General features: G+C 38.1%; 1 protein-coding gene across 13 annotated transcripts in view; it reads right to left on the bottom strand.

Annotated features, from left to right (window-relative positions):
- The window catches only part of Hace1 (HECT domain and ankyrin repeat containing, E3 ubiquitin protein ligase 1), a 134,532-nt gene that overhangs the window by 37,118 nt on the left and 75,759 nt on the right, over window positions 1-21,655 (bottom strand). For 9 of the 13 annotated variants that reach the window (XM_006512634.4, XM_006512637.4, XM_006512638.4 and 6 more), the window contains 6 exons: window positions 4,548-4,882; window positions 4,028-4,096; window positions 3,702-3,789; window positions 2,789-2,900; window positions 2,592-2,689; window positions 2,367-2,454 (listed from right to left, as the gene is read on the bottom strand). In XM_006512634.4, coding sequence (XP_006512697.1) covers window positions 2,367-2,454; window positions 2,592-2,689; window positions 2,789-2,900; window positions 3,702-3,789; window positions 4,028-4,096; window positions 4,548-4,882 — 790 coding nt within the window. The remainder of the gene's footprint in view (window positions 1-2,366; window positions 2,455-2,591; window positions 2,690-2,788; window positions 2,901-3,701; window positions 3,790-4,027; window positions 4,097-4,547; window positions 4,883-21,655) is intronic. The other 4 variants (XR_380058.4, XR_380059.3, XR_003948642.1 and 1 more) reach the window with 1 other exon arrangement.

Genomic DNA, 21,655 nt, shown 5'->3' with positions numbered 1-21,655 from the left:
GTTTACTTAGGTTCGAAGGAACAGATTTGGAAACTTGTTTGTGACTGAATGATGAATAGACATGTGAAACACACCAGTCACTCTAAATTGCCTCTCGTAATGATTTCCTATCGCAAGGCAAGAGGAGATGTTGACAGCCAAAAAAGACTTCAAAGACAAACATAACCATAACTCCAAAAGATAGTATGAGTATAGCCATACTTTTACCTACGTATGTGATAATACTTGGACTATAGATGAACCAGCAAAGATTTTGGTGACTCTACTTTCTTCTCCCAGTTCTGTATATTCCTCCACTATCTACTGAGTTCCTGAGAATGCTGGTTCTTAAAAAGAATAGATTTAAAAAAATTAAAACTAGCACATAGGCAAAATTCTTCAGCAAAGTAATTTTATTCAAAAACTACTTAGAACAATAAAAATGTATGTGGACCCAGCTAGCTTAAGTTCTAGTATTAAAAACCATTTAACTGGGTCTGGAGCGATGTGCAGTGGTAAGGTGAACTTCCTGCTTTGCCAGCTGATCAGAGTTCAGTTTCCAGCACTCATGTCTGCTAACTCCAGCTTCCAGGGAGTGCCTTTGTCCTCCATAATCATCTCCACTCGCATGAATATACCCACATACATAAACATAATTAATAATTTTTAACAATGTAAAAAATTTAAAAACTGGTTATTTTTCAAGTAAAATATGTTTATTAAAAATGTTTTCAAGAAATAGTGAACATCATTTCAGGAGGGAAACCCTACTACATTGGAAAATATTCTGAAAATAAAAGTAAGAACATCTAAAATTTACTTCACATTTTCCATGTGCCAGGGGCTGCGCTGTGTTCATGTATCAACTAACGAAATTCTTATTCTAAATCACAGATTATCATCATTATTAAATGAGAAATCTGAAGCTCAAAAAGGTTAAGTTCCTGTCCCAATATTCACAGAAAGGAAAGTCCAGAGCCAGGATTCACACCTGCCATCACTGCAAAAGCCAAACTCTTAACCACTAAACTACATTGTATATTGATCTTAATCTGACAAGAAAATAATCTTGCAATACTATAAAATATTGGGTTTATCTAACATTCCCCACATCATGAATTCTTAAATCCTGAATTTAATCCCTTCAGGACAATCAAGCCTACAACGGGGACTATTTCCCTGAGTTTTAAGTTACTAATACTATGATGACCCCCTGCCCCGCCACCGCCAAGAAAACTCACATCAACTACAGAAATAACAAATCAAAACCTTAGTGTGTGAGTCCACACACAGCTGTCACCCTCACCATTAGGAAGTACACCTAAGGACTCCACATATGCAACTAAACTGACTCAGAATAAGGAACTATAAAGAAAAGAAGACTAAAATACACTGGATCTAGCTTTAAAAAATTATGTCTATGTAATTAAGCTTGGTATTTTATTAAGCTTGTCATAAAAATCACAAACACCAAATTTGCCTCACAGAAAATGATCAAAGGTTGAACCAGGCAGTCCCACATCCCCGAGTAACTTTAATTACTGCAGGTGTGCCAGAGACACTGCGCACAGTTGCACACCCACAGCCTGTGCCTCCCCACTCGTGCCTCCCTTCACCCTCCTTACACAGGCATGTGCTGCTCATTAGTTGCAGCCGTCAACAGTTGTAATTAGAAAGATAATCTCTTCTTTCAAACACTGGGGAAATAGTATTTTTCAGCCCCACCTTCACTTCAAATATGTGTTATTAAGTTAGATAATTCTCAAAAACACCTCCCAAAATGAGTTGTAACCACTAGTATTTAGTTTACAATATCAAATCCTATCTTTATATAGTCTGTAAGAACCATTTCCACAAGGGTCCATCAGCTTTCAGGGCTATGTACAAGCTTCTCAGTTCCCCGAGTCTGATCTCCTAAAAGGACTAAAAATAAAGCCAGTAAGAAGGACATCACAATTGATAGACTTTGATTTTCATGATAGACTTTGATTTTCATGATTTTACAACAGAAATGCAAATAGGGTTAGCAAAATTCTGTTTCCAAATAAAGATGTATTTAAAGTCCATCTACTACCATTTTATAAAAGAAAATGTTAAAGAAAAATAATAGTACAGGAGGGCAGTCAAAGACAGAAACAAACAATCCTGAAAGTGAATAGATATTAAGGTTCTCAAGAGAACTTTTGAGGCCCTGAGACAAGCATTTGAAAACCGAATGATCAGAAGAAAGCTATGTGAATGAGTACCACACTCTGACTTCAGTTTTCTCCTGTGACAAGGGAACACCCACCTAGACATCAGGGCTATTCAAAGAAACAAAGATCAAATTCTCTGCTACAGTTTGAGGACTCTGACAGCCACAGACAAGCTCCAGCCGACACACTCACCGTCTGCTGACTGGGTGAACAGTGCATAGTCAGGGTTGACGATCTCATTAGACAGAATATCAAACCATTCACGCACAACGCCTTGACCCTGAATTGAAGAAAACCAAATTTAGCAACAATAGAAATAAACGATATTTAGTCTTTTTATTTTAAATAATAACAAAATTTAAGTGATACTCTCAGGTAAGCATTCAACTTTTAAAGTGAGTTATAGTTTATACCCACCATGCCTTCTTCTCCATGAAATCGTACAGCAATCCCCTGCTTTAGCTTTGCACAGTTTGCTTTTGATACAATTTCACAGCTACTCCTAAAAATAGAATCTAAATATGTAGTACTGGTTAATTGTAATATAGTATGACTTAAAACAACAACACTTTGCGGCTTATCCACCTATCAGTGTCTCTGTGACACACACGTACCTCTGTGAACCAGGAGGATATCGTTCTCACTCACTGGTCTGTGGACCATGTCTGAGTCCGGCTGTCCTGAGTGCAGATGTTCATAGAACCACTCACATCGATCTTTAAATGGCTACCCCAAAAAACGACAGTAAAATGCTATCAGTATTTAAATCACAATCATTCATGTGCTAACTTTTCAGTAAACATTTGCAAAAAAGTGATCTTAATGAAAGTACTTCACATATTTCATGAAACACAGACAACACCTAGTAGAAAAAAGGCTGCCAAATCAAGCACACTTTGGAGAACTGTCATGTTAAATCGCTACTTTTGCAAAAGGATTTAAGAGTCCTTTAACATATTGCTGATGTGTTTTATAAATTTCTAAATGGCATAGGTGTTATTTCCTAAGTATATTTGGGGAGAAAATCCTTTCCTCAAAGATCTTACAAAACTAATTAAACTAATTTAAAAGTGTGGCAATGTATTCTGTTAGCTCTGTACATGCCTTTGTATACAGTAGGTACTCAATACACATTCCTCGAAGAAGACAATTCACTTCTCATACTAAACTACCATGGAGTTACATCTTTAATGCAGTAATTTTAAAGTAAAATTACCAAACAAAACTCAAAATCTAAAAATTCATTTCGAAGGTCTGGAGAAATGGCTCAGAGGTTAAGAGGAGCAGGGTTCCCAGCACCAACGTGGCAGTCTATAGCTCCAGTTTAGGGGATCTGATGCCTCTTCTGGACTATAGAGACACCAGCCATGCACATGGTACACGACAAAATACCCATGCCCACAAACATAATAAAATAGTATTTTCTAAATGACAAAATTTTAAATTTTTAAAAATTACAAAAAATTAAATAATTTAAAAAATATTTCATTTCCCTGTATTAACAGTAAAGATGAATAAAGTCTATACCTGTGCTTTTATGATATGCATGAATCTTGACATCAATTCAGGACATTCAAGAAGAAAGTGAAAATGGTCAAATATAATTTTGGGGTTTCTAATAGAAAAATAAAACAAACAATAATTATCACTGAGTAAAATGCAAATTCAGATACATAATGCTGAAGTACAAGAAAAACATATTAATCTCTACCTGCTATACTTTTGTTAATGACAAATTACTATTTTGAATAGTACAGAATTAGTTTTATCTGTTTAAGTGAAAATGTATAAATAGAAAAAAGGCTGCCAAGATAGTCCAAGCCTTACCATATCCCTTACCCATAAAGCCTTACCTATTCACAAAGCATTTCAATACTTCATCATGCTTGCAGACAAACTCAATGAAACGAGGTGAAGTCATTCTGAGGGGGAGGGAAAAAGCAATCAGAATATACAAAGTTGGAGATATAGTATGCAAATCCAGTAAATTAAGTAGAACTGGCTTCTAGACAGGAAGGAAGAACTTACATATACATCCTTCTTATCAACTTAGGAGTCTGTACAATGAAATATTACATGTAACTTGTTATTAACAAATGATATATAAACAAGTGACTATTAAAATTGTAAAATTTAATGCAGTTCTTTATGAAGTAGCATTCACCAATTTACATAAAAATAAATATATATACTTTTACAAAATGTAAATATTTTTACCAGATTTTTATTAGTACAATGAGTATCCTAAGACAAATGTGAATAGGACCTTTTAGAAAAACTTTTAAAAAAATTATATTTGTCTTTCCTGAAATTACAAATTGAAGCTTTTCTTCACTCACCAAAGACAAATCAGACTAAGTGGGACTATCTTACCCTGGAGGCATCTGACAGGAACAGCACATGTAGAAGGCTTGAATGACAGCACTCAGCCGGTTGGCTGTCACAGAGATGACGTCTTGACAGTCGGCACTGGCTTCCTGCTCCCCTGCAAGCACCTCTGGCTTGGAGTCCCCTGGACCAGGGGGCAGGCTTTCATAGCTCCCAGGGCCTGGTGGCTCAAATGCAGAAAGAGAAGGGGCCTCTTGATCCTGGCCTTTTTGTTTCAGCAAGATAGAAGTAATATCTGTTGAATCCTCTTTGTTTTTCATTAATTCTGTGGCTATTAAAACTAACCATTCATCCAATGAGTGCCAAAGCAATTCCAAAGGCTAAAAAGAAAAGAAATAGCCTTTTAAAACAACATTCTTAAAGTACATTATTTTTTAAAGAAAAAAAGGCAAAACTAAAACCTCACTTACAGATGTATAGCATAAGAAAATGATTCTAAACATTTTTATCTTCCCAAGCTTAAAGATAATGAAAATATACAAATATTTAAAAAATATAAATGTATTATAAAAAGTATGTATATTATTCCTATAATTTATAAAGAAAATAAAATCTAACAAAAAATTTTAAGCGATTGTTCATTTTTCAAACAAGTTCTTTTAAAGCACTTATTGCCTTTTATAATGCCCTAACATTTATTATCATGATGTCAATAGTTTTCAGTCACAAGTATTTTTTATTTAAAAGCCTGAAAATTGCTAAAAATCTGAGAAAACTGTTTAGTGCACAGTGCTTCTTAAAAAGCATTCCTGCTTTTTTTTTTATATAACTTATAATATGAGAGTAAAAAGTGGGGTATAATATAGATGTGTATATATTAAAATATACTTGTATACAAAATTCATCTCTAATAATTTTTAGAATTATCTTATTATTGTTATTTTACTGTGTGGGTGTTTTATCTGCATTCATAGCTGTGTATCATGTGTGTCCAGTGCCCAATGAAGCCAGCAGAGGTCATCAGGTCCCCTGGGCATGGAGTTACAGATGACTGTGAAGCTGCCATGTGGGTGCTAGGAATTGAACCTGAATCTTCTAGAAGATCAAGTGCTTTTAACTGATGAATCATCTCTCTAGCACCAAAAACCAGTAATTTTTAAAACAAGGAATAAAATGACTAAATTATCTAACTAAAGACCTGGCAGGACAGTGAGATGGCTCAGTGAATTAAGGCATTTGCTTCCGAGCCTGACAACATACATTCTTTCCGCATAGGGCACATAAGAGGGAGAAAATGGACTTAGAACGTTGTCTTCTGATTTCTACACACATACCTTGGCATCAGGCATAGACACATGCACACACGTGCAGATAAACACACAATAAGAAAAACGAAGCAATAAAATTTTAAAATAAGTGTCCAACTTAAAAAACAAAAAACCAGACAAGGATACTGTGGGTCCCTCCCTACCCCCTGCCCCCAGTGCCAGAATAAAGCCAGGACCTCAAGCATGCACTGTACTACTCTGTACCTATACTTAGATCTTAGCAAATCATTCTTACTGCTGGTGAGCTAGCCTAAGATAGCGTCAAACTACACACATAGCCAAGACAACTTTGAGCTCCAGATTCTCCCGCATCCACTACTCAAGGGCTAAGTTAACAGGTAAATAGAGAGCTGGACAAAAATGAACCTTACTTCTGAATATTGAATATCCCCTCTGAGAAGAGGGAGATGTCTTCTCTGAAGTAATTATCCATTAGATTTTATTGTTTAAACCACATCATCACAGACCAAGTATCAGAGATAAAATGTAAATGACCTATAGTAATTACTTTACAAAGAGTACAAAAGGGTCTCCATCTGTACCCGGAGCTAAGTATGTCCCACAACCCTCTGCACACGAACCCCACCCGGAGAGAGTTGGTCTCTGAGGAGCGCTCTCACTCCTAAGATCATAGGTGAGATCATCACATTCACTCCAATAACTGTCCAAAGAGGGACATGCCAGGAAAACACCAGGCACAGGAACAGTGGAGCAGCCTCGATAAAGATCTTTGCAATCTCCATCTACGCACTGACGCTCAGGGTAGCCCTCCAGACCCAAATCCCACCCAGGGGAGAGCTGGTCTCCTCAGGAGTGATGACATACCTAAGATCACAGGCTCACAGGCTCACAGGCTCACAGGCACACAGGAAGAACAAGCTAAAATCAGAGACAGCAATACCAAATAACACCACATGGTGAGAGGCAAGCCAAAGAACCTAAGCAACAGAAACCAAGGCTACTTGGCATCATCATAACACAGATTTCCCACCATAGCAAGTCCTGGATGATATCACAGCATGTGGGAACAGCAAGATTGTGATTTAAAAATCACATCTCCTGATGATGATAGAGGACTTTAAGAAGAACATAAATAACTCCCTTAAAGAAATACAGGGGAACACAGGTAAACAAGTAAAAGCTCTTAAAAAGGAAACACAAAAATTGCTTTAAAAATCACAGGAAAACACAACTAAACACATGAAGGAATTTAAGAAAACCACCCAGGATATAAAAATGGAAATAGAACCAATTAAAAAAAATTACAAATGGAGAAAACTCAAGATAGAAAACCTAGGAAAGAAATCAGGAGTCATAGATGCAAGCATCACCAAAAGAATGCAAAAGATAGAAGAGAGAAGAATCTTAGTGGAAAAGATACCAAAGAAAACATTGACACAACAGTCAAAGAAAATGCAAAATGCAAAAAGCTTCTAACCCAAAACATCCAAGAAATTCAGAATACAATGAGAAGACCAAACATAAGGATACTGGTATAGGAGAGAATGAAGATTCCCAACTTAAATGGTCAGTAAATATCTTCAACAAAAATTATAGAAAACGTCCCTAACCTAAAGAGATGCCAATGAACATACAAGAAGCCTAACGAACACCAAATAGACTTGACCAGAAAAGAAATTCATCCCGTCACATAGTATTCAAAATGCCAAATGCAAAAAACAAAGAAAGAAAACTAAAAGCAGTAAGGGGAAAGGGTCAAGTAACATATAAAGGCAGACCTACCAGAATTATACCAGACTTCTCAACGGAGACTCTAAAAGTGAGAAGATCCTAGCCTGATGTCAGACAGACAGTAAGAGAACACAAATGCCAGCCCAAGCTACTATACCCAGCAAAACCCTAAATTAATATAAATGGAGAAACCAAGATATCCATGAAAACATAACATCTCTTCACAAATCCAGCCCTACAAAGGATAATAGATGGAAAACGCCAACACAGGGAGAAAAACTAAACACTAGAAAAAGCAAGAAAGTATTCAATAAACCCAAAAGAAGATACCTACACAAACATAATGCCACCTCTAGCAACAAAAATACCTGGAAGCAACAATCACTTTTCCTTAGTATCTCTTAACATCAATGGATTTGATTCCCCAATAAAAAGACATAGACTAACAGAATGGATATATAAACAAGACCCAGCATTTTGCTGCATACAGGAAACACACCTCAGTGACAAAGACAGGCACTAACTCAGAGGAAAATGCTAGAAAAAAAATTTCCAAGCAAATGCTCCAAGAAAAAGGCTGTAGTAGCCATTCTAATATCAAATAAAATCTACTTTCAACCAAAAGTTATCAAAAAAGATAAGGAAGGACACTTTATACTCATCAAAGAAAAAATCTACCAAGATGAACTCTAAATTCTGAACATCTATGTTCCAAATGCAAGGGCATCCACATTCATAAAAGAAATGTAACTAAAGTTAAAAGCACACACTGCACCTCACACAATAATAGTGGGGGACTTCAACAGCCCACTCTCAGCAATGGACATTTCATGGAAACAGAAACTAAACTGAGACACAAGTTATGGGCCAAGTGGATATAACAGATCTCTATAGAACATATCACCTAAAACAGAAGAATATAACTTCTTCTCAGCACCTCATGGTACCTTCTCCACATCTGACCATATAATTGATCACAAAACAGGCCTCAACAGATACAAGAAGATTGAAATAATCCCATGTATCTGATCAGATCGCCATGGACTAAGTCTGGTCTTCAATAACAACAAAAACAACAGAAAGCCCACAAACACATGGAAGCTGAACAAGCCCTACTCAATGATAACTTGGTCAAGGAAAAAATAGAGAAATTAGAGGCTTTTGAGAATTTAATGCAGATGAAGGCATAACATACCCAAACTCAAGGGACAAAGTGAAAGCAGTGCTAAGAGGAAAACTCATAGCTCTACGTGCCACAAAAAAGAAACTGGAGAGAACATAAACTAGCAGCTTGACAGCACGACTAAAAGCTCTATAACAAAAAGAAGCAAACACACCCAAAAGGACTGCAGGAAATAATCAAACTCAGGGCTGAAATCAACCAAGTAGAAACAGAAAGAACTATACAAAGAATCAACCAAACCAGGAGCTGGTTCTTTGAGACAAGATAGATAAACCCTTAGTCAGACTAACCAGAAGGCACAGTATTCAAATTGAGAAAATCAGAAATGAAAAGGGAGACACAACAACAGAAATGGAGGAAATCAAAAAAATCATCAGATCCTACTACAAAAGCCCATACTCACTAAAACTGGAAAATGTGGATGAAATGAACAATTTTCTAGATATACAACAGGTACCAAAGTTAAATCAGGATCAGATAAACCATCTAAACAGTCTAATAACCCCTTAAAAAAATAGAATCAGTCATTAAAGGTCTCCAAACCAAAAAAGAAAGCCCAGGACCAGATGGGTTTACAGCAGAATTCTGTCAAATCTTCAAAGAAGGCCTAATACCAATATTCTTTAAACTATTCCACAAAATAGAAACAGAAGGAACACTATTTAATTCGTTCTATGAAGCCACAATTATACTTATACCTAAGCCACACAAAAACCATTCCCCAGGGATGCAGGCAGGGATGGTTCAATATACGAAAATCCATCAATGTAATCCAGTATGTAAACAAAGTCAAAGGAAAAAAGCCATATGATCATTTCATTAGATGCTGAGAAAGCATGTGACAAAATTCAACTACATGATAAAAGTCTTGGAAAGATCAGGAAATTAAGGCCCACACCTAAACATAGTAAAAGCAAAATACAGCTAACCAGTAGCCAACATCAAACTAAATGGAGAAAAACTTAAAAAAATGTTTACACACCCCCTCCCCCATTTGAGCAGGATAAACAAACCTTGAGGGATTGCCACAATGGGTTTTACTCCTAGGTGGAGTCATCAGACCTTCCTGCATTTGCAGTTTCCTACATGAGCTTTGAAAAATAGACCTAGCTTTACAACATAGTCCAGCTGAAACAAAGGATAGGTCTGTGGGCTCTCCCTATATAAACACAGTGCTGAGTATTAAACTTCGAGCCTTGATCAGAACCTTTGTCTTGGTTTTACCCTTCTCTAGCACCCAGTCCTTTTTCACTTCCAGCCCCCCTTTCTGATAACCCAGTTTCTCCATGGCTTCTGGACAGCTATAGCAATCCCACTAAACTCAGGGTCTAGACAAGGTTGCAGATGATAAAATAGTGTACTTAAGTGACCCCAAACATTTCACCAGAGAAATCCTAAACCTGATAAACAACTTCAGCATAGTGGCTGGATATAAAATTAACTCAAAAAAAAATCAGTAGCCTTCCTCTACTCAAAGGATAAATGGGTTGAGAAAGAAATTAGAAACAACATCCTTCACAATGGTCACAAATAATATAAAATACCTTGGTGTAGCTCTAACCCAGCAAGTGAAAGATCTGTATGACAAGAACTTCAAGACTCTGAAGAAAGAAATCAAAGAAGATCTCAGAAGATGGAAAGATCTCCCATGCTCATGGATTGGCAGAAGTAATATAGTAAAAAGGGCCATCTTATCAAAAGCAATCTACAGATTCAATGCAATCTCCATCAAAACTCCAAATCAATTCCTCATTGAGTTGGAAGGAGAAATTTACAAATTCATTTGGAATAACAAAAACTCAGGATAGTGGAAAAGTATTCTCAACAATAAAAGTACTTCTAGGGGAGTCACCATCCCTGAGCTCAAGCTGTACTACAGAGCAATAGTGATAAAAACTGCACAGTATTGGTACAGTGACAGACAGGTAGATCAATGGAATAGAATTGAAGACCCAGAAATGAACCCACACACCTATGATCACTTGATCTTTTACAAAGGAGCTAAAACCATCCAGTGGAAAAAAGACAGTAAATGGTGCTGGTTCAACAGGAGGTCAGCATGTAGAAGAATACAAATCGATCCATTCTTACCTCCTTGTACAAAGCTCAAGTTCAGGTGGATCAAGGACCTCCACGTAAAACCAGATACACTTAAACTAATAGAAGAGAAAGTGGGGAAAGAGCCTCCAACACATAGGCAGAGGGAAAAGTTCCTGAGCAGAACACCAATGGCTTATGCTATTAAGATCAAAAATAGACAAATGAACCTCACAAAATTGCAAAGCTTCTTCAACTGATGAATACTGAATGGCTGAGAAGCACCTAAAGAAATGGTCACCATCCTTAGTCATCAGGAAATGCAAATCAAAACAACCCTGAGGTTCCACCTCACACCAGTCAGAATGGCTAAGATCAAAAACTCAGGTGACAACAGATGCTGCAAATGATATGGAGAAAGAGGAACACTCCACCATTGTTGGTAAGGATTGCAAGCTGGTTCAACCACTGTGGAAATCAGAAAATTGGACATCGTATTACCTGAGGACCCAGCAATACCACTCCTGGGCATATACTCAAAAGATTCTCCAACATGTAATATGAACACATGCTCCACTATATTCACAGCAGCCTTATTTATAATAGCTAGAAGTTGGAAAGAACCCAGATGTCCTTAAACAGAGGAATGGATACAGAAAATGTGGTACATTTACACAATAGAGACAATAGAATACTACTCAGCTATTAAAGACAATGACTTCATGAAATTCTTAGGCAAATGGATAAAACTAGAAAATATCCTGAATGAAGCAACCCAGTCACAAAAGAACACACGTGGTATGCACTCACTATTAAGTGGATATTAGCCCAAAAGCTCGAAATACCCAAAATACAATTCACAGACCACATGAAGCTCAAGAAGAAGCAAGACCAAAGTGTAGATGGTTCAATCCTTCTTAGAAGCAGGGGTGGAGGAAATACGGAGACAAAGTAGAGCAGAGCCAGAAGGAAAGGCCATCTAGAGACTCCCTCATTTGATAGAGACTCCCTCATTTGGGGAATCTATCCCAAATACAGACACCAAACCCAGACACTATTGTGGATGCCAAGAAGTGCTTGCTGACAGGAGCATGATATAGCTGTCTCCTGAGAGGCTCTGACAGCGCCTGACAAATACAGAGACAGATGCTCCCAGCCAACCATTTGACTGAGCACGGTTCCCCAATAGAAGAGTTAGAGAAAGGACTGAAGGAGCTGAAGGGGTTTGCAACCCATAGGAAGATCAGCAATATCAAACAACCAGAGCCCTCCCCCTGGAAGAGATCCCAGGGACTAAACCACCAATCAAAGAGTTCCCATGGCTCCAGCCACACATGTAGGAGAGGATGGCCTTCTCCAACATCAATGGGAGGAGAGGCCCTTGGTCCTTGGAAGGCTCAATGCCCCAGTGTAGGGGAATGAGAGGGCAGGGGGTGGGGGGTGGAGGTGGGGGTGGGGGTGGGAGTAGGTGAGACAGCACTCTCACAGAAGCAGGGAAAGGGAGAAGGGGATAGGGCATTTCCAGAGGGGAAACTGGGAAAGGAGATAACATCTGAAATGTAGATAAATAAAATATCTAATAAGAAATGAGATATTAAAGAAAAACAAAGAGCACAAAAATAATCATGCCCATTTAGTGAATTTGAAAGGGAGTACAGGTTAAATGTCACTTCACATTATATACTACTTAAAATATTCCTATTAAGAATTAGCTGTCCTCCTTTCAGTGAATATATAATCTTACTTTTGAATACTGAATAATTACAGATACTGTAAATTGGACCAAGCACTTAAGGAAGACCTAAAATAATTTAAAAATAACAACTGTGTAGTCTTCACTCATGGAAAGATACTAAACAGCCATATTTGCAACCTTAGAAACTGTGCAAATAACCTGCTCTGCCAGGAAAATCTTCACCTATCTATTATTTAATAACAACACCTCCACCACATCCCTTCTTTCCCTTTATTTCAGCTTTCTGTAATTCTGAGAATTTTACTCACTGACTTTCCAACCAATTCATCCCTATTTTTCCCCTTTATATATTGAGCAAGAAAGAAAAATTAATCACAACTACACTGAACAAAAGCCTCCTTCCCTGACTCAATAAATGACTCAAGGTATTCAGGAAACAAGAGTATCCTCTTTTTAATGAAATTAAGTTTACCTTTGATGAAGCTGAAATGAACACGCCTCTCAACCTAGAAGAGGGTTTTTCAATAGTCAGCCCTCGTGGTTAGAACAGCTGCTGCTTAGGCAAGAGCCCGTGGATGACCATGAGATCATCACTGAAAACGCCCTCGGATTCAAGTCCCAGTCCGAGGGTTCTCCTTCATGACCACAGCATTAAATCACCTGTACGGTTCGTTTTTTACTCTCTGTACGCCAGCAAACTACTTCAGAAGTAAACTTCCAAACAGAACAGGGGTTGCATCTCCATGCATGAAATGGAAGACAAATAATCATGACAAAAATACTGAAAAACTACAGATTGAAATGAAGTATTATAGGAAAGAATTAAGAGAAACTGGAGAAAAAGATAATCATTTGGAGTTTTTCTTTCTTTTTTGTTGTTTAGTTTTGTTTTTCCTCGTTTGTATTATCTTATTTTCTTAGACATATATTCAATAAAGTCAAATTCCAAACTGGATAAGACTTTACCAAGGGAATTACCTCCCTGAGACGTCATTTGTTAGTCACAGAAGGGAGCACTCGTACCTATAATAACTAGCCACAGGCACAAAAAGAGTAAGATGAGAATCAGAAGGAAAATACTGGGGCTGGAGGTAAGGCTCTGTTATCACCATCTGTCTAGTAGGTGCCAGAGCTCCAGGCTTGATTATGAGCATAGAAACATTAAATAAACTATTGCATGTCATAATTATGGTACTTGCAATATTTATGGATAACAAAATATATTAGATACAAAACATATATATCAACTGGCACTGAGGAAGATGCGCTGTGGGTGTGTGGCTTGGTAATACTAAGAGTACTTCAAGGCTCAGGTTCGATTCCTAGCACCTGCGTGATGACTCACAAATATCTCCACCTCCAGTGCCAGGGAATCCAAGACCTTTTTCTGGATTCCTTGGGTACCAGGCATGTGTGAGATACACAGACATAGATGCAGACCAGTTATCCATACACATAAAATAAAAATAAATCAATAACAAGAAGAAATATATTAAACAGGTTTCTTGACAGTACCAACATAATTGTTTCGTTTCATAAACTAAGTGATCATGAGCACAAAATTATATTTCTACACACAGCAAGAGTAATATAACATAATGTCATATGATTCACAAACAACCTTAATTTATACTCTAAGGTGTGTGTGTGTGTGTGTGTGTGTGTGAGTGTGCGTGCTGTATTTGTATGACACATATATAACCCCAAGCTTACTGGGAAACTATTTTAAAATCTCAAGATATTCTGAAGTGAAATCAAAATGTGACAGGAAAGCTAACTTAAGTTCATGTATTTCATAGCACTTTCAAATCCTGTTCTTCTCAACTAAATAATATCCCATGACAAAAAAAATTGTTAAGCTAACTTTCTCAACTTTTTCTTGGCTACTAAAAAACTTATTCTAAATTACATTTCTATGAAACCACTAAAAGTCACAGCTTACTATTGGGAAGAAAAGGGTATATCACCACCCATTATGCTCACTGTCCAATAACAAAACAAAAACAATATTCTCTTTCAAATACTGCCAAGCTGCTAGACACTAGAGAAAATCTCTTAAAACTGAAAGAGTGGTGAGTGTTATGATTAGCTTAAAGGACTTCTCAAATAAATCAGAAACCCCTAATAACAGGATGTTAGACTATTTCACCCACTAAAACCAAATGGCCTATAAACACCCTCAGCTCTAATGGAAGGCCCATGAGGTATTCCTTACAATAAAGTGACATGCAGACTTAATGAGATGACAAGTAGGGATCAACTGCTACCTTAGAATGTGGTAAAGGGAACATGTATTTCCAGTCCAACATCACAGCAAATAGTCCAGGAGTTCACAACTTGATCACCCCACCATGAACTTAACATGAATGCATAGCAACAGTCTCTAATTTATCTTTACATTCAAGAAGTTAGATGGTTTCCCCATCACTCAAATACACCATATTTAATTTAAAAAGCTAACAGAAACTTTAACAGTTAATACTTAATTTCTGTAGCATTTTATTTTTTAGTCAACTTGTAAAATACCTGCAAATCAAATCCAAGAGTACACAAAAACATCACCCACCACGATCAAGTCGTCTTCCCAGACACTCAAGGATAGTTCAACATATGTAAATCAATAAAGGTAATCCACCATTTAAACAAACACTTTTAGCAAAATAGCTGAATACAAAATTAACTCACAAAAATCAGTAGCCTTCCTATATACAAATGGCAAAGAGTTTGAGAAAGAAATCAGGGAATCAACACTTTTCACAAAAGCTTCAAAAAATAGAAAAAGTCATGGGATATCACAAGTCAAAGACCAGTCTAATTAAAAACATCAAATCATGGAAGTAAGAAAATGAAGATATCAGAAGATGGGAAGATCATCCATGCTCATGGATCAGTAGGATTAACATAGTAAAAATGGCCATCCTATTAAAAGCAAATTTCCAGACTCAATATGATCACCACCAAAACTCCAACACTTCTTCAAGGAGCTTGAAAGGACAATTTTCAGCTTAACATAGAAAAACAAAACAAAGTGAATCTCCCAGGATAGCTTAAACAATCTTGAATGATAAAAGAACTATCACCATCCCTAATTTATAAGTTTTACTACAGAGCTATAGTACTAAAAACAGCATGGTACTGACACAAAGACAGATACCCTTTCATCAAGGGAACTGAACTGACAACCCAGGCAAAAAATCCACACAGGTAAGAACACCTGATTCTTTGAGTGGAAAAAAGAAAGAAAAAAACAACACACACACACACACACACTCGCCAGAAATACACATTGGAAAAGAGATAGTATCTTCAACAAATGGTGCCCGTCAAACTGGCTGGCTACATTTAGAAGAATGCAAATAAACCCATACCTATCACCCTGCACAAAACTCAACTCCAAATGCATCACAAACTTCAACATGGTGGGAATAGCCTTGGACTCATTGGCACATGAAGACTATCTGCCAACAGTGTTAGCACAGGCAGTAAGATCAACAATAAATGGAACCTCACAAAATTGAAAGCCTTCTGCACAGAAAAAGACATGGCCATATGAACAAAGCAGCAGCTTACAGAATGGGGAAAGGTTTTTTACCAACTACACATGCAACAGAGAGCTAATATCCAAAATAAATAGAGAACCCAAAAAATTAGATATCAATAAAACAAATAACTCAATTTTAAAAATAGGGTACAGATCTAAACAGAATTCTCAGAGTAAACTCAAATGGCTGAAAACGCTTAAAAAAAATGTTTAGCATCCTTAGTCATATGGAAAATGCAAATCAAAACTACTTTCGATATTTCACATTACAGCAGTCAGAATGGCTTAGATCAATAAACCAATTGACAGCTCTTGCTGGTGAGAATGTGGAACAAGGGGAACACTCATCCATTGCTGATGGGAGTGCAAACTTGTACAGCCACTACAGAAATCAATGAAAATCGATCTACCTCAAGACGCAGCTATAGCATTCTTGGGCATTCACCCAAAGAATGTTTCATCCTAGCACAGAGATGCTTTTTCAATCATTTCAGTGCTGTTCTAGCCATACAGCCAGAAAGTGTAAACATCAGATGAATGGATAAAGAAAATATGGTATTACACAATGGTACAATTTACATTCAGTCATTTTTTAAAAGCCATAAAATTCACAGGTAAACAGATGAAACTAAGACCTATTACCCTAAGTGAAGTAACCCAGACCAAGTGTGGATGCTGGCTATTAATTTAATAATAACCAAGCTACAATCCATAGAGCCACAGAGGGCAGGCATACAGTAAAGGACTCCAGAGCGGGAACAGATATATCTCCTAGGAAAGGGAAGTAGAATAGATAGTTATGGAAGGATGGAGGGAGAGGGAGAATGGTATAGGAGGACGGAGTAAAGAAGGGGAGGGACCAGGAGATGAGGGAGGGAATATGGGGACAGCTAAAATTAAGTGACATTTGAGGAGTATTACAGAAACCTAGCACAGTAAAATCTTCCTAAAATATATGCATATATGATGGAGATCTAAATAAAACTGTCAAACAATGGGAGAGTCAAAGCCCCAACTAGCCATCTCTTGTCACCAAATGAAAATTCCAATATTGAGAATGAGACACATCTAATTGAGTTGGTAGCCAAAGAAGTCCCATAAGACCCCACCCCCACCACTCAAACAAACCAGGCTGATGCCAAAACTATAGGTCACTTTCTTCATATTGACAGCAAGGCCTCATTGACGAAGACAACACTTACATAGCTCACTGAACATGAAGATGTTGAGCTGGTGTCTACACAGAATAGGCACCTGCCACACCTAAGTGGTATATGAAGAAAGGTACTCTTCATGCAACCCAAGGGGAGAAATACTATCATCAACTGAAACGCAAACCCTCTGATCTATTATGGTGACCTGCCTGCAAGATATGCTACGGCAATGGTGACACAAAGCTTGTGGACATAATCAACTAGGAAATAAATGATTTGACTTAAGGCCCACTGCAAAATCTGGAACCCATAGCCAACACTACTTGAGTGACCAAGAACCTGAGACTAGATAGCTCAGGGATCTAGGGTAAAACCAAATAATACTGGCCTTAAAACACACACACACACACACACACACAAATAAGAAAAAAGGAAAATATAGCAATAAATGACTCCTAAAGAGATTTACCTATACTCATAGATCAATGGCTTGCTCAACCATCATCAGAGAAGTTTCCTACTACAGCATTTGGAAAAAAACCCATGAAAGCCCACAGGCAGATACTGTACAAAGAATGAGAGATCTTGGATCACTCAGCCCCTAAAAACAATGCATCCATCAAATCCTTCCCCTCGAGAGCAGGAGAAGAGGCAGAAAGAGAGCAAAGCTGGAGGGGTGGAACACGGGAAGAACACAAGACCCTCCAAATCGAGGTGAACAAAGGTGATGTGAACTCAGAGACTGAGGCTGCATGAGGGTCTGCATGCATCTGCACCAGGCCCACTGTGGATACACTAGGGCTTTCAGTTTAGTGTTACATGGGGGTTCCTGAATGCAAACAAGGGGGCTCTGTCTCTTGTACCTTCCTTGGGCTCGTTTCCTTGTTTGTCTTGTCCCACTCCAGGGTTAGTTTTTGTTTTATCCTATTTTATTTCCTTATTGTCCCACAGAAACCTGTCTGCTTTCTAGTAAGAGACAAAAGTGGGGTAGATATCAATAGAAGGGGGGGGGGTTGAAAGAGCTAGGAGAAGCTGAAACCACAATCTATATGTATAAAGAAAAAAATCTATTTTCAATAAAAGGATAAATTAAACTACAAATTAATTAATTAAAAGGTAATAACCAGGGGCTGGTAAGATGGCTCAGTGGGTAAGAGCACCCGACTGCTCTTCCAAAGGTCCTGAGTTCAAATCCCAGCAACCACATGGTGGCTCACAACCATCCGTAACGAGATCTGACTCTCTCTTCTGGTGTGTCTGAAGACAGCTACAGTGTACTTACATATAATAAATAAATAAATCTTAAAAAAAAAAAATCAGCCAGGTGTGGTGGCGCACATCTTTAATCCCAGCACTCGGGAGGCAGAGGCAGGTGGATTTCTGAGTTCGAGGCCAGCCTGGTCTACGAAGTGAGTTCCAGGATAGCCAGGGCTACACAGAGAAACCCTGTCTTGAAAAAAAACCAAAAACAAAAAAAAAAAGGTAATAACCATAGGTTCAAGTGCTGTGCTCATTCCTCGTCAGAGAAAATTTTTGTTTGTTTGTTTTCTTATTAGGTATTTACTTCATTTACATTTCCAATGCTATCCCAAAAGTCCTGCACCCGCTCACCCACCCACTCACCCACCCACCCACTCCCACTTCTTGGCCCTGGCGTTCCCCTGTACTGAGACAGATAAAGTTTGCACAACCAATGGGCCTCTCTTTCCACTGATGGCCAACTAGGCCATCTTCTGCTACATATGCAGCTAGAGACACGAGCTCCAAGGGGTACTGGTTAGTTCATATTGTTGTTCCACCTATAGGGTTGCAGATCCCTTTAGCTCCTTGGGTACTTTCTCTAGCTCCTCCATTGGGGGCCCTGTGATCCATCCAATAGCTAACTGTGAGCATCCACTTCTGTGTTTGCTAGGCCCCGGCACAGTCTCACAAGAAACACCTATATCAGGGTCCTTTCAGCAAAATCTTGCTAGTGTATGCAATGGTGTTGGCATTTGGAGGCTGATCATGGGATGGATCTCCAGGTATGGCAGTCTCTAGATGGTCCACCTTTCGTCACAGCTCCAAACTACTGTGTCTCTGTAACTCCTTCCATGGGTGTTTTGTTCCCAATTCTAAGAAGGGGCAAAGTGTCCACATCAGAGAAACTTCTTGCAACAGATGGGAATCAGCACAAGACCTCACAATTGGACAATGCACAGAGCAGGAGACTTTGGAGTACTCAGTCTTAATTGGATATTGTGGTGGTTGGAATATGATTACCCCATGAGAAATAGCACTATTAGGAGGTATGGCCTTGTTGGTAGAAGTATGTCACTGTGGGGGTGGACTTTAAGGTCCTATGCTCAATGCTCCTTGCTACTTGTAGATGCCAGTCTCCTCCTGCCTGCCTGCCTTCAGATCAAGATGTAGAACTCTCAGCTCCTTCTCTAGCACAGTGTCTGCCTGCATGCTGTCATGCTTCCCACCTTGCTGATAATGGACTGCACCTCTTAACCTGTAAGGCAGCCCTAATTAAATGTTATCCCTGATAAGAGTTGCCTTGGTCTTGGTGTCTGTTCACAGCAATGGAAACCCTAAGACAGATGTCTTCATCAAACCCCTCTGTCAAGGTTCAGGGAACTATCCAAAAGAGGAGGAAGAAATACGTTCAGAGCCAATGGTGTTAGATGACCTAAGGAAACAGTGTTTTCCAGACACAACAGGATTGATACTCACATGAACTTACAGACTGTGGAAGCACACACAAGCCCTACATAGGGATACGCCAGCCAGGGTCCTATCACTGAGATGGGGAACTAGAGATGCAGTCCCATCATTAAACAAGAAGTGTTTACAATTGATACTTGCTGTGAAGTGGAAAATCAGTTTTCTACAATGGAATGACATTGGGTGTATCAATCACACTCCTAGACAGGCCCTGTGCCCTGGCCACACAAAAGGATCATTGTTTTGTTTCTGGGTTGGGGTGGGTGGGGGGTGACTTTCTGTTTTGTTTTATTATGTTTTTTTCTTATTGATGTGATGATTTTCATTTGATTAAGAAAGAAAGAGGAAGGGAGTAAGGGAGCAGAAAGACAAGATATAATGTAGATAAAGTTTGGTGGGCAGGGTGGTAGGGGATCTTGGAGGAGTTGATCAAAACATGGTATGAATACTCATTAATTAAAAACTATTGAATGGTCAGAATATAGCTTACTTTTTACTTTGAGACAGGATCTCATTAAGTTGGTCAGACTGACCTGTTCCTTGTTTGGCAGCTGAGCACCTGCCTAAAAAATATGAGGTTCTGGGTTCATTTCCCAGTACACAAAAAGTAAAAGGAAAGAAAACCCATAACTACATGACAAAAAAAAAGTCTGAATTTCATTAAACAAAGAAAAACTATGTCACCTAGCATATGTGAGGACTTATATTTACGTCCCAACACTGAAAAAAACGCAGCAGGAGAGTATAGGAAACAGTATCTTTGACATACTTTGTTACAGTTAACCCTGCATTGATTAAATAGAAAACTAGCATTAAGCCAACTGTTAATATGTTTATGCTAAGCCTATTAGCAAGACAGATTCAAATTTTAAGAATAAGGAAATAGTGACTGCTACCTATACCTACCATAATTTCCTACTTATCATTATAGCTGAGTAGAAAGTAAAATACGGGAGTAAGTGCTAACATAGTAAACCATGCCAGACTACATTAAGAATAGCATCATATGATGTCACGCGAGGAGTAAACCTCACTGAGAAAAGCCCTGACAAAGGAGCAGATTGGCCACTTGGATAGAAATGCTACAAGAGTAGTAAACTGCAAATCCTAACTAAAGAAAACAGGATGTGGAAACCAAAAACTGCTTGGTTTCCTTCTTCCAGAAGGTGGCACAAGAGGTGAAAAAAGAAGTAAAAGGAAACAAATATGTATAGGTGAAAATTATCTTTCCTGTACTGATTCCAAAAGGAAAAAAGAATGAAACACAGATAACAGGCACCTTCCTAAGGGGCTATCACACCTATTCTTAGATTCAAGAGTACAGTGTGGTCAGCACAGTGGCTTAGCAGGTAAAGTGCTTGCTACATGAACTCAATACCCAGACCTGCAGAAAGGCAGAGAGGAGACAACTGACACCACAAGCCTGAACTCAAATACACACATCACTCACAATGATAATACACAAATAACTTTTAATATAATATCAAAATGCTTGCAAGCCATTTATCTGTTAAGTATGTCAAAAGGTTCATGTAAGATAAAGTTATTTAGCTATAATAACCAGAATTATTTAGCATATAACATTAACTTAGATTCAAGTTTTATAAACACTAACTAAATCTTTTCAATAAGTTATATTACATAAAAAAAAATATTTGTCTTAGTTGGAGAGATAACCTAAACACTGTTGCAAGAAATAACGTCTTTGTGAACCTCAAAAGTAAATTTTATAGCACAGAAACCTACTACCCTTAAAGATAATACAGAATAAACTGCTCAAAGTGTGACCCACAAGTACATTTGCTGTGCACAG

Source organism: Mus musculus, chromosome 10 (assembly GCF_000001635.26).
Source record: "Mus musculus strain C57BL/6J chromosome 10, GRCm38.p6 C57BL/6J".
Classification (NCBI taxonomy): domain Eukaryota; kingdom Metazoa; phylum Chordata; class Mammalia; order Rodentia; family Muridae; genus Mus; species Mus musculus.
This window is presented reverse-complemented; position numbering and strand designations above follow the sequence as displayed.